The sequence below is a fragment of the Conger conger genome, chromosome 5 (genome assembly GCF_963514075.1).
Source record: "Conger conger chromosome 5, fConCon1.1, whole genome shotgun sequence".
In the NCBI taxonomy this organism is placed as follows: domain Eukaryota; kingdom Metazoa; phylum Chordata; class Actinopteri; order Anguilliformes; family Congridae; genus Conger; species Conger conger.
The window spans coordinates 2,090,821-2,104,816 of NC_083764.1; the positions used below are offsets into that span (position 1 = coordinate 2,090,821).

General features: G+C 48.4%; 1 protein-coding gene across 1 annotated transcript; it reads left to right on the forward strand.

The window, feature by feature from the left end:
• The first annotated feature begins 4,580 nt into the window (after positions 1–4,580).
• On the forward strand, positions 4,581–13,339 carry hsp90ab1 (heat shock protein 90, alpha (cytosolic), class B member 1). Its single transcript, XM_061241944.1, has 12 exons — positions 4,581–4,735; positions 6,131–6,274; positions 6,658–6,864; positions 7,453–7,612; positions 7,923–8,056; positions 8,368–8,670; positions 9,034–9,199; positions 9,692–9,882; positions 10,412–10,559; positions 10,817–11,085; positions 12,020–12,353; positions 12,832–13,339. The coding sequence occupies exons 2-12, from the start codon at positions 6,131–6,133 to the stop codon at positions 12,942–12,944; spliced, it is 2,169 nt and encodes a 722-aa protein (XP_061097928.1). The 5' UTR covers positions 4,581–4,735; the 3' UTR covers positions 12,945–13,339.
• Positions 13,340–13,996: the final 657 nt, after the last annotated feature.

Sequence of the window (13,996 nt, forward strand, 5' to 3'; positions counted from 1 at the left end):
TGTGTGTGTGTCTGTGTGGACCTGAGCTCATACAGGGAGAGATGAGCAGTGTGTCTGTGTGTGTGTGTGTGTGTGTGTCTCTGTGTGGGGCTGACTAAGCACCAGTGCTCACTGACAGGACACAATGGTGTCTGATTAACTTCATCATTCCTGAGCAGATGCACAGTACCACCATGGCGGTCAGGTAGAGAATGCACTCTACAACAGACAGCGTACACAACTCAGCCATAGTGACAGATGTCCTGCCCACACCTCTTTGGTGCTGAGCTGTCCGCTACACATGTCACCGACCTCATGAGCCACACCCACAGAGAGGCAAGGCCTCAAGCCTCCACAAGACCTCAAGCCTCCACACGACCTCAAGCCTCCACACGACCTCAAGCCTCCACACAAACTCAAGCCTCCACACGACACGACCTCAAGCCTCCACACGGCCTCAAGCCTCCACACGGCCTCAAGCCTCCACACGACCTCAAGCCTCCACACGACCTCAAGCCTCCCTCAAGCCTCCACACGACCTCAAGCCTCCACACGGCCTCAAGCCTCCACACGACCTCAAGCCTCCACACGACCTCAAGCCTCCACACGACCTCAAGCCTCCACAAGACCTCAAGCCTCCACAAGACCTCAAGCCTCCACACGACCTCAAGCCTCCACACGACCTCAAGCCTCCACAAGACCTCAAGCCTCCACACGACCTCAAGCCTCCACACGGCCTCAAGCCTCCACAAGACCTCAAGCCTCCACACGACCTCAAGCCTCCACACGGCCTCAAGCCTCCACAAGACCTCAAGCCTTCACACGACCTCAAGCCTCCACAAGACCTCAAGCCTTCACACGACCTCAAGCCTCCACACGACCTCAAGCCTCCACACGACCTCAAGCCTCCACACGGCCTCAAGCCTTCACACGACGTCATTCTTTTAAGTGATGAGGTATTGTATTTGTTTACTGTAATTTGTCATTTCAATTACACTATACATATGTATAATAATATAATATAATATAATAAGATATATTTTGGATTATTTGTTCATGAATATTTTATGTAAATCAGGTCTCTCTTGAAAATGAGGTCTCAATCTCAATGTGATTTAGCTGAATAAATCAAGATGGATAATAGAGGACTGATCTCACACTCAGGGAAGACTCAGTGCGCTGACCACAGACTGCACTGACCACAGACTGCTCTGACCACAGACTGCTCTGACCACAGACTGCACTGACCACAGACTGCTCTGACCACAGACTGCTCTGACGATAGCCATCACTAACCACAGACTGCTCTGACCACAGACTGCACTGACCACAGACTGCTCTGACCACAGACTGCACTGACCACAGACTGCTCTGACCACAGACTGCACTGACCACAGACTGCTCTGACCACAGACTGCTCTGACCACAGACTGCACTGACCAGACTGCTCTGACCACAGACTGCTCTGACCACAGACTGCACTAACCACAGACTGCACTGACCACAGACTGCACTGACCACAGACTGCTCTGACCACAGACTGCTCTGCCACACAGACTGCTCTAACTCCCATTTCAATAACAGTGACTGAGCGGGTTTTCACTGTTGCAATACCTAAATAATATTTATTATGAATATATTCCATTCCATTCCCTAACCATTTACAGTAACCATTAAATGTGTGTTATCAACAATTGTCTAAATAATATTACATTGTAAAATAATACCACTGGTTAAAATAGGGGGTTCCGCGCATGGCTGAACGCTGAGGCAGATAACATACAGTACTGCGCTAAAGTCTTACTGTATAACATTCTGTAGAGATAAGATTCTTTCCAAAATAATTCAAGGAAAGGTCCTAAATAAACGTACTGTACATTTACATTTTAGAAATTTGGCAGAATAGTTAAAAACTGAATCAAATCCACCCTTCAGTGTTAAAACATCACTCTGAGATAGCCAATGCTGTCCTGCAGTTCTATAAGACAATCAGCAGGGAGGTTGTTCCAAGCATGTTGGAGAACTTGCCACAGTTCTTCTGCAAACTTTGGTTGGCTCCTTGCTTCTGATCTCAGACAGCCTTGATCAAGTATTTATGTAAAAAAGGAGTAAATTGCTTACAGTAATGTTACTTTTTTAAATTAAATACAAAAATGTCTCTGTAAAATTACATCGTTTGGAAAATGAATATTCTTCCAATGTGTTATTTTACACTGACACACACAAAAAAAATAAGACTTCTGCACAGTACTGTATATTTCTAGTTATCTGGCTCTTGCGTAAATGTACCAGGAACCACAAACCTGTGGTACCTTTCAGGACGCAAAACATGTTTTTGCAGTTGATCTTGAATGGCAAGAACAACTATTTTACGCAACTGTTAAGATGCACTCGGTCGCGTTTTGCCCTTCCGTGTTCTTATATCAATCTGTGATAGGCCATCATGGCGCGCCCTGGAGTCACGTTCTGGGAGCTGGCCGCAAGCCACCACAACAATGTTATGCGTCAAAACAAAAATAGTTTTTTCCCCCCAGTAAATACACGATAAATATAACACAAGATCATAGACTACAGAGCCATCTTTAATTAAGACTTCGTGAGTTTTAGTTATCATCACATCGTCTAACTACAAATTACTCACTAGAATAATTAATATCGCACATCCTTAGGCTAGGCTACAACAACAACATTTACACCAAGCTAGCTACAGTGCTTTTATAAACTTCCCATAAATAGCGTTGTTGTATTTAGCTGTATAGATGCGTTTTACACTCCATTAACACCACATCCAAGTCGTTACGCTAATAGCTAACCCGTTTTAATGAAATACTAATGGTTTGTGTTGTTAGCCACGCTATGCTAATAGCGCGTCCTTTGTCTAGTTGCAGCTTCTCTGCATCCAAGGCAACAGGCTTGGTGTTGCCGCGAAAAAGCCCGCATTTGACAGGCATGTGACGTCATCAACGAGGCGGGTTTAAGATGGAAAGAACTGGAACAAACCGAAGTACAACCCACTCTGACTGTGTGAATATCCTTCCGTGGCACTACTGAGTACTGATTTTAACGTCATTATGTGCGATTAACGAAGTGTACGAAATTATGTCAATGTTTTTCTTTCCAGAAAAAGTCTATTGAAAAGTAAGCGGCAGCTAGTTTGACAGCAATAGTATAAACAGGAGAAAATAGTCCTCCATTTACACCGAAATGACCTCCTGGCAGGTACTTCACAAATCGTTAAAACAGTTATACAATTTAGTCTCTGAACATCCAAGGCATCCCCATCTTTTTGATAGAAGGAAGTATATAATGTAACAACATATAACATCAGTTATGATACAATAGTCTACTGTTTATATTGCTGAACGCTATAGCTACTCTAATACAAAATAATTTCAGTGTAGGCTTAGTTGACCAGTTGGATTGTCTCAAGAGATTTTAATCAAGAGAATAGGGTGTTGAATAGTGTGTTACTTGCTATTTGAAAACTGCCTTCGTTACTGTGGTTTGATTCATTAGGACCTTTCTTTCCTTTTATCCAAAGTGACTTACAGTTGACTGAGCAGGGGCCAATCCCCCCTGGAGCAATGTGGGGGTTAAGGGCCTTGCTCAGGGGCTCTGCAGCTGTGCTACACTGGGGATAGTGTAGCACAGGTCCTAGTCCTAGGTCCTAGTCATGCACCTTAGCCACTAGACTACAGGCCCCTTAGCCGCTAGACTACAGGCCCCTTAGACACTAGACTACAGGCTCCTTAGCCGCTAGACTACAGGCCCCTTAGACACTAGACTACAGGCTCCTTAGCCGCTAGACTACAGGCCCCTTAGACACTAGACTACAGGCACCTTAGCCACTAGACTACAGGCCCCTTAGACACTAGACTACAGGCACCTTAGCCACTAGACTACAGGCCCCTTAGACACTAGACTACAGGCTGCCCATTAATGAAATAATATATGGGGGAGGGGGAGAGAATGCTAACAGTATCACCCAGTACAACATGATAATATAGGGGGTGCATCTAACAAAGAAACACCCTGCCCCCACCCATCACTAGGATATACATCCACACTCCCAATACCAAATGTTCCCATAATTCAGAAATAGTTGCCGCCATGCACTGCACTAAACTCCAGTTTACACTACATTTTATTGGTGAAACATTTTGTCACATTTCCAGCAAACAACATAACAATATCAATGCAACTTTTATGCAGGGTTCACATATTCTCCACAATAATTGCTGATAAAGAATAACATTTTATCTTTCTTCATTTAAAAATAACACAAATCGCTAGTGACTTCAACATTTATCTAAATAGTAGATTTTAGTATTTAAGTAGAACGAGACATGCCTGATACTAGTTTACTTTCAGAACATTTTCTATCAGTTTGCTGCCTAAGGGACTAAAAAGCCAATGGACTATCTAATAATACCAGGTCAGACGATTAAACAACCAGAATTTTCCGTTTAAATTGTTGTCTTCAAGTAAAAATACAGGATGGCGGCTCTATGGATACCGTCCATTCACAGGCAAACTTCAGCCGTAGTTCCGGCTTGCCAGTTGAGATGCTTCTAGAACTACCGCATCGCAAGTGTCCCAGTCCGCGGAAGGATACGTTCCGTATACACAGAGGGTATAAAGATATCGGTTTTTTCAAACGCAAATCCCTTTCAATTTCCTAGCGTCAGGGTGCAGAAGGATTCGGACAATTTGGTCGCATTTTATTCAAGAAGAACAAGCTGAACGAAACTGAAAGGTAATGAAGTTTTATTTTTGTTGTTGGGGAAATTACTGGTAAATTAGTAGATAATCTAAAATGAGCGTATAGTGAGATGGTGCGCTTTTGTCGGCTGGGACCGGCATCACTGCAAAACATTCGCTGCCTATTGATCAGGTGTGAGGTTTGCCACGATGTGTTCACGCCTTTGTTGAGTGTCACATTTAACTAGTCGGTTGTTGCTTTAGTAATACCCCTTTCTTTCCCTCAATTAACAAGTCCGTAGTCTAAATGCAATTTATGACCGTGTATCATTGGAAGGATTGAAACGCCGCCCAGTTAGCTAATTGGCTAGCTTGCTACATCGAGTAACATACACTGGACCACTATGTTTATTGAATTGGCAGTATAGGGTTGAAATTGCTTTAATTGATTTCAGGAGGGTGTTCCTTGTGGTTTAATTTAAGACCAATGTATCGACCGGCTGTCTGTCCTGCAGTTTTTGTTGTAAAATTAACCAGACTTTGGGTAGGCCTACCACCTGGCCTAACGTTAATTTGCCTTTGGTCACCAGATGTGTAATTTATAAGCGAACCAACACGTAGTGGATTTGAACATTTGAAGCCAAATAAAAAAATTATTTTAATTGTTTGAATCTTTGATAAAGGGCTAAATGATTGGAGAAATTAATCAAGTCGCTTCCTTGAACACTAGCCATTCCGTCACATTCTCCGTCACATTCCGTAAAACTGAGTGGCCCGTGTTTTAAACCACCGAAGCTGAAATTCGTTCGCTAGTGAGTTGTATTTTCGTTAAATCTACCAGGGTTTTGTTTTTCGGGTTCACTTTACCCACGTGCTTGTGTCCGCTGTCTGCATTGAGCGTCGCCATGTTGCGTAGCTCGCCTGCAGCTTGCGTAACATCCGGCGGGCGGAGCACAAGGGAAACCGACTGAATGATTGTGCAGAAAATCCGGATCTGAAATGGTGCCCTTTCCTGTTCAGACGCTTCGACCTAAACGATCAGATTCATTTCGCACATTATCCAGTTTGACTCCGGTCCATGTGAACCACAGCTGTAAACGATCCGACGTCAAATTCAGCGGTTTGACTAGAGGTCAGATGTTGGACAAAAGCTGCTATGAATAAAACCTGGTCACTTCTCTAGCGCTATGCTTCAGGAATGACCTTCAGAACTCGGATCAGTTGGCATAATGTCTGTTGCCCTTATAGCTGCAATAAAATCCGTGTAACAGGATATGATTAATTTTGTTAAATATGCATATACATGAGCAGTTCTGTACCAACCGGTTCTAGACCCTCCCAAATGGGGTGGAGCCAAGGTTCTCTGCTATGAGGCCTGCCCTCTCGGGTGGGAGTCTCCGGAGGGTGTTAGCTTTGGGGTGGGACTGACGTTTGTTTGCTTCTCCTGCAGATGCCTGAAGAAATGCGCCAAGAGGAGGAGGCGGAGACCTTCGCCTTCCAGGCGGAGATCGCCCAGCTGATGTCCCTGATCATCAACACCTTCTACTCCAACAAGGAGATCTTCCTCAGGGAGATCATCTCCAACGCCTCTGATGTGAGGACCTGCTGCCTGAGCGCCGTCCAATCAGAAACACTTTCCATTCATCGCACCCAATCGGCAGTCAGTTTGCCAAGGTCACAGCCAATCGGCAAAATGCCCTAATTACACCAAATGGGCAAACCATTTAGTTTGCTGGTTTTATTCCAGTTGATGATGGCTGTAATCATCTCTAATTATCAAGTGTAATTATGTATTTTAATAATTTCATTTAAAATCTGCAGAATTTATTGCAGTATAATGGGAGTGATTTGACCCTATCCCACAGGTGCCATTTCAGTTTATTTTAATTACAGGAGATCTGTGAAAGTGACTCTTCCTCAGCGTTGCCCGTTTTCGGCGTTGTGTATCTGTAGTGAACTGAGTGTTTGCCCCGGCAGGCTCTGGATAAAATCCGGTATGAAAGTCTGACAGACCCCACCAAGCTGGACAGCGGGAAGGAGCTGAAGATCGAGATCATCCCCAACGTGCAGGAGCGCACGCTCACGCTCACCGACACCGGCATCGGCATGACCAAGGCCGACCTCATCAACAACCTGGGCACCATCGCCAAGTCCGGGACCAAGGCCTTCATGGAGGCCCTGCAGGTACGCCAGTAACCAGTGGGGGGCCTGATTTGGGACCGAAGATGGTCCATTTATGTCCTACATTGAATCGTCCCCTTTGGGGAAATTGACATGTCAATGAAATCTACCTCCGTGTGCTCCAGCTTCCTCCCACAGTCCAAAGACATGCAGGTTAGGCTGATTGGAGAGTCTAAATTGCCCGTGGGTATGAGTGTGTGAGTGAATGGTGTGTGTGCCCTGCGATGGACTGGCGACCTGTCCAGGGTGTATTCTTGCCTTTCACCCAATGTATGCTGGGATAGGCTCCAGCCCCCCTGCAACCCTGTTCAGGATAAGCGGGTTACGATAATGGATCTACCATTCTAAATCTACCACCATTTTACATGTAGTTGGTGCCCTGTACAAGAAATTACACTGGACTGGAGGGAATGAGTGAAAAGTGAAATTTAAAATTCTCAGTTCTCTGGCTAATGATGTAGATGGAGAGTGTAGGGGTTCTTCTGATTCTGGTCCTACGAAATTGGGAAGGAACCCAAGAAGTGTGCCCCATTGTTTTGGGGTAATTTGTGGTGTGCGTGTGTTTGACGCCCCCCTCCCCTGCGTCTCCAGGCTGGAGCAGACATCTCCATGATCGGACAGTTCGGTGTGGGCTTCTACTCCGCCTACCTGGTGGCGGAGCGGGTCGTGGTCATCACCAAACACAACGACGACGAGCAGTACGCCTGGGAGTCGTCCGCCGGAGGGTCCTTCACCGTCAAACTGGACCACGGTACCGTTCAGCCTCCTGCTAAACCACACCGCTAATGTGCACATGCTAACTGGACCACGGCACCATAAAGTCTTCTATAAGATTTGCAGCATATTTCTTTTAGTTATCCCCTTGCTGAACTAGGTGTGGAACAATTTAGTGTTAAGTACTTGCCAGCAATTTGATAAAGATTCAGGGGTAAAATGACGGGCTCTTATCTTTCCGAAATTATTGGCATATTCGGAGGTCAAAGCCTGAAGGGGTAAATTTGGGTTGGTGTGTTTGTGTGTGTGGGGGGGACTGAAAGGGTAAATTTGGGTTCTGTTTTCAGGGGAGCCAATCGGCCGAGGCACCAAAGTGATCCTGCACCTGAAGGAGGACCAGACGGAGTACGTGGAGGAGAAGCGGGTCAAGGAGGTGGTGAAGAAGCACTCTCAGTTCATCGGGTACCCCATCACCCTGTTCGTGAGTACCCCCCAAACCCAGCGCCCCGTCACCCTGTCTGCACCCCCAAAGCCCTGTATGTACAGCACTGTGATGTCATCGGTAAGGAGCTAAACCTGGATTGAGGGCCAGTTTCTGACTAATTAAGCCTAGTCATGGACTAAATTGAAACTGGCCCTGAATGAGGTTGCTTCAGGATGAGCTGGGCAGGCTGCTCCATGCATCGACTGGGCTGCGATGCTTCAGGATTTGTGTGGAATTTAATTTGGGCGCTCTTTCGCCTGCGTTGCGTTACGGTTTGTGGGTGACGGTTTCCCTCCTTCCGTCCGCAGGTGGAGAAGGAGCGTGACAAGGAGATCAGCGACGACGAGGCGGAGGAGGAGAAGGCGGAGGAGAAGGAGAAGGACGAGGACGGCGAGGACAAGCCCAAGATCGAGGACGTGGGCTCCGATGACGAGGAGGAGTCCAAGGACAAGAAGAAGAAGAAGAAGATCAAGGAGAAGTACATCGACCAGGAGGAGCTGAACAAGACCAAGCCCATCTGGACCCGCAACCCCGACGACATCACCACCGAGGAGTACGGCGAGTTCTACAAGAGCCTCACCAACGACTGGGAGGACCACCTGGCCGTCAAGGTGAGGCACGGGGAAGGTGGCAGTGTGTCATGGACACACTGATGTTCTACAGGGCTGAGTTGCATCACCAGGCAGGACCTCCTGCTGCTGTACCCTGCAGCACCGTCCTGAACGCGGCACGGTTTCGGCTCACATGTAGCTGTAAACGGATACCAATGTAAACTGCAGTTTGACAAAGCGATGCGACCATCTGTCACCTGCCTGTAACGTGAAACATGCACTCAACCATTCAGCCCAGCAATGCTCACCTTCCTACCACTAAAGTGCATCAATAATGCAGTGGTTTTGCTCAAATGGTGTTTTGCTTCCCTCAGCGGTGTGACCTCTGACCTCTGACCTTTGCCCTGTGCGTGTCCCCTGCAGCACTTCTCCGTGGAGGGCCAGCTCGAGTTCCGGGCTCTGCTCTTCATCCCCCGCCGCGCGCCCTTCGACCTCTTCGAGAACAAGAAGAAGAAGAACAACATCAAGCTGTACGTGAGGAGGGTGTTCATCATGGACAGCTGTGAGGAGCTCATCCCAGAGTACCTGAGTAAGTCTCCCACCTGTACCTGCACTCGCCTGTGTGGAGCAGATCATCCGTACGCATGCGAGTGTAGCCCAGTATCTGGTAGCAGTACTCCGGTTTTGTTCCTCCGTTATGAGCGGTGCTTCTCACCCCTGCTTTAGACTTATTGGCCAGCGTTGCTTTGCTGGAATGGAGGTCACCTTCTCCTCACCAGGTGCCTGTATCACGCAGCCAGATTCGCAGGATAACTGCATTGACTAAGACCCAGAACCGCTTTTTACTCCAGTCCCTGTTCCAGATTTGGGTGGGTTCTGGGTTTTACGCTGCAGTTATCCAGCTCTGGTTCTTGGTCCTGAATCGGTTGGTGATTTAAGGTGAAGCCAAAACCAGTCGAGTCCTTGGTTCTTTCGGCTCATGGTTGAGGCGGTGCTCTAGAACGGTGATGCAGCATTAGTCTTTAGTGAACTGAGGCGGGCGGGTCCTCCAGGTGGGCTAACGTCCCGGTTCCCCACACAGACTTCATCCGTGGCGTGGTGGACTCCGAGGACCTGCCCCTGAACATCTCCCGAGAGATGCTGCAGCAGAGCAAGATCCTGAAGGTCATCCGGAAGAACATCGTGAAGAAGTGCCTGGAGCTGTTCACCGAGCTGGCCGAGGACAAGGACAACTACAAGAAGTTCTACGATGCCTTCTCCAAGAACCTGAAGGTGTGTGTGCTGCAGCACTAACGCGTGTGGCACCCGTGTAGCGTGTGCTTTTGTCCTGAAGTGCTCCAGAGGTAGCTCTGTCGTCTTGTCGCCTACATGTGTATGACCGCCTGTCAGAAAAACCTGCTCCAAGACTTCAGGCTGAGAGGTGTTTGATTTGACAGGCTGTAGTGGACCAACAACGCCAGAAACTTCCCTACTGACACCATATGGCCACACAATCTCTAAAAGATTACGTTTGATAACATGATGCTGGTAAAATCTGGAAAATCCTGAGTGTTCAGTGACATGTAGGACTAACCAGAATGTTCAATACATCAGTGAGGACAACTTATGTTTGTGAAACAGTGGGTACTGCAGAGGTCTTCAGAAATGTGCACGCCTCAATTAAAGCCTGAAAGGGTGTGTATTGTCCTGTGTTTATAAGCCATGTGAATGCATTTCCTGTGTTTTATAAACTGAATGCATTGTTGAATTAAAGTGGTTTGTGTGCAGTTGGGCGGGGGTGTAATTCTGGGTCTGTGTGCAGTTGGGGATCCACGAGGACTCTCAGAACCGCAAGAGGCTGTCGGAGCTGCTGCGGTACCACAGCTCCCAGTCCGGCGACGAGATGACCTCCCTCACAGAGTACCTGAGCCGCATGAAGGACAACCAGAAATCCATCTACTACATCACAGGTACCCCTCCGCCTGACACACGGGGCTCAATCCTGAGGGGCTGCTGACTCACACACTCTCACACACTCAATGAGCTGAGGTTAGACTGCTCGGCTAAAGCTAGTCATTTGTAGTCCGTTGAGCTACATTAATTGCCGATTAGCGACACCTGAGTATAACCTCCTGACCCAAAATCCCACAAGTGTCCAAACCCAACCTGTAGCTCCTGTGATGGTCCGAATGACCCTGACTTCACCTGCCCGTGTCCGTTCCACCAGGTGAGAGCAAAGACCAGGTGGCCAACTCGGCCTTCGTGGAGCGTGTGCGCAAGCGCGGCTTCGAGGTGCTGTACATGACGGAGCCCATCGACGAGTACTGCGTGCAGCAGCTGAAGGAGTTCGAGGGGAAGACCCTGGTGTCCGTCACCAAGGAGGGCCTGGAGCTCCCCGAGGATGAGGAGGAGAAGAAGAAGATGGAGGAGGACAAGGCTCGCTACGAGACGCTCTGCAAGCTCATGAAGGAGATCCTGGACAAGAAAGTGGAGAAGGTGAGTCTGCCTGCTCCTCGTGTCCGAAGGGGGGCAGATCCACCGTGCAGTCATCTGTTCATCCGTCTGCGATTTACCCAAATTAGGTTTACAATCTGCATTTAAGGCCATGCACATAAGACCTGTTAAGTTTCTTTTTAATTTATTTTTAATATTTGATATGGAAGGTTCCAGTTGAGACTACAAATTGGCCAATTAATTTGTTCTCACTGTAGCTGTGCACCGCTAATTAAAGCAGGGTGCATTGAGACTCGCGCGCACACTCTCGTGTCTGTCTCCAGTCAGTGTGGTGCTCCGGCCTCCATCTTGCGTAGACACTGTTTTACTCGCTCTGTCATGGAGGCTCAGACTGGGTGAGCTCTGGCCTCATGCTGCTCTTATTCTGGTTGGTCACAGGCCCCCTAGTCGAACCGCAGCCATTGGCTGTTCCTGGCGAGTCCCTGTCCCTGGTAGGTTCTGCAGGTCACCAGTTGTGACCACAAAGGCTGTACGTTTGCACTTAGAGGTGACCTTGGAACGGACTGGCAAGTGTGTGGCCATTTTGGGTGAAAGTGCTCGCCAACGTCCAAACTCCAACCGTGCTTGTGTGCCAAAGGTGGAAATCTAACCGCACGGTTTTACTGACATGGTTTTTCTACTGCATCTGTATGGTTTGAACTTTTGTCTAACACTGTGGGTCATATTTGAAATGCTCAACCTTTCAGTAAGATTATTTTAAAAATGAATCTTGAATTTCTGAATATTGATGAAGTGGCATTTTCTAATCTTCAAGATTACATTTTTATTCGTATAAATTCTTTGCTCGGCAGCAGTGTTCCGAATTGTCCCATTTAAGAGTTCCACTGCATTTGACCCAGGCGTGGCGTTGATGTGCACTAACCTGAACCGCCACCTCTGCCGTGTTACCTGGCTGACTGCTCACCTGTGCGCGCAGGTGACCGTGTCCAACCGGCTGGTGTCGTCCCCGTGCTGCATCGTCACCAGCACGTACGGCTGGACGGCCAACATGGAGCGCATCATGAAGGCGCAGGCCCTGCGGGACAACTCCACCATGGGCTACATGATGGCCAAGAAGCACCTGGAGATCAACCCCGACCACCCCATCGTGCAGACGCTGCGGCAGAAGGCCGACGTGGACAAGAACGACAAGGCGGTGAAGGACCTGGTGATCCTGCTCTTCGAGACGGCCCTGCTCTCCTCCGGCTTCTCCCTGGACGACCCACAGACACACTCCAACCGCATCTACAGAATGATCAAGCTTGGGCTTGGTGAGGTTCACACACGCGCACACACACACACACGTACGCACACACACACACCCTGGCCAAGTAACTAGTGTTGGTGGTCTGTACAGGAAACCACTTCTGCGACCCTAAAAGCCATAGGGCTTTATGGGTGTTTCAGGGAGCTGAATTTCAGCTTTTCTTGAGTTAACTCAACTTAAAAATGACCAACCATTGATGTAGTCCGCCCTCATGTTGTGACATGGGCACTGCTGTCCAACCCTGTTCCTGGATGTACGGTCCTGTAGGTTTTCACTCCCAAATCTAATTTGGCACACCTGATTCTACTGATAGAACAAGATCTCTAGCCGTTCACTGAATTGGGTGTGCTTCAAGGTTGGAGTGAGACCCTACAGGACGGTAGGCCTCCAGGAGCAGGGTTGGGCAGCCCTGGTTTAGACGTAGTGAAGACGCACTGGGCGTGGCTATGGGAGCTAACGGGATTGCGCTCACCTGTGCACAGGTATCGATGATGACGACGTCCCCACAGAAGAGCCTGAGACGGCGGCCGCCCCGGAGGAGGTCCCGCCCCTGGAGGGCGAGGACGACGCCTCCCGCATGGAGGAGGTCGATTAAGCCCCGCCCCCACCTGCCAGCCCCACCTCACCTGACCGATCAAAGCTTTTCGTTTCCCCACCCCCTCCCTCCTCCCCCACTTTCCAGGGAAGTGCGGTCAGTGAATGTCAATAACGGTCAGTTTGTAAATTCGATGATTGTGTGTTTTAGTGGACCAGTGTTGCCCTCCTGTAAAGTAGCCTTGTTCCGAGAGGTAAGATTTATTTTGGGGGAAGAGCAGCGCGGCGTCTCCTGGCACGGGCCCGTCTGGAGGAAGGAGCCGGAGGCGTCCGGGTTGGGGAGAGATGTACATTCCTGTTGAACAGTTTGGGGGCAGCATGCTTTTGCATGAGGCCCGGGTGTCTATTTGGTTTTTGCAAAATAAATAAAACTACAAATGCCTTTAAAAAAAAAAACCCACTTGTCTTGTGTTTTGTGTGCCTGAGTCTTGTTGCACAGCTGCTGTTTTTTAATGCAGAAAAAGGAGTGTAGGTGCTAATCCGGCCTATTGGATCACATTTTAATTCCCAGGTGGGGCACTAATGGTACTTAAAACCAGGCAAGTAACTGCAGCTGTATCAGCTGTATGGACGGTGTTCAGGAAACTTCAACAGCGGGTTCTATGAAGACAACCCACCTGCAGTCAGCCTGACCTTTGACCCTTGGTCCACATGTAGCACCTGCCACGGTGTGGGTTACACAGACAAAAGCTGAGTTCCAGTTTGCTGAGAGAGATGGACCCCCCCCCTCAGTTGACAGGCTGGTTCAGTGGGTCTAAACCCAACAGCATGTCAATGGACCACATGCCAATGCCTAAACTCTTCAGTTGTGAAGTTCCTGATTTAAATGTCGCTCATTCCAAATAACAGGAGTTTCAGTTGTGTAAATTTTGTCCGTGTAAAACCTTTGCAGTTAAATAGGAGTGATTACATTAAGTCTGAGTAAGTAATTTTAGAAATGCAAGACCATTTGGTCTCTCTGGTCTGCCTGACCTTTGACCCTATGTGACCATGTGACCCCTGCCGCGGTGTCACACAGGGGGATTCCTGTTCAGAGCAACACTGGTCTCCCGC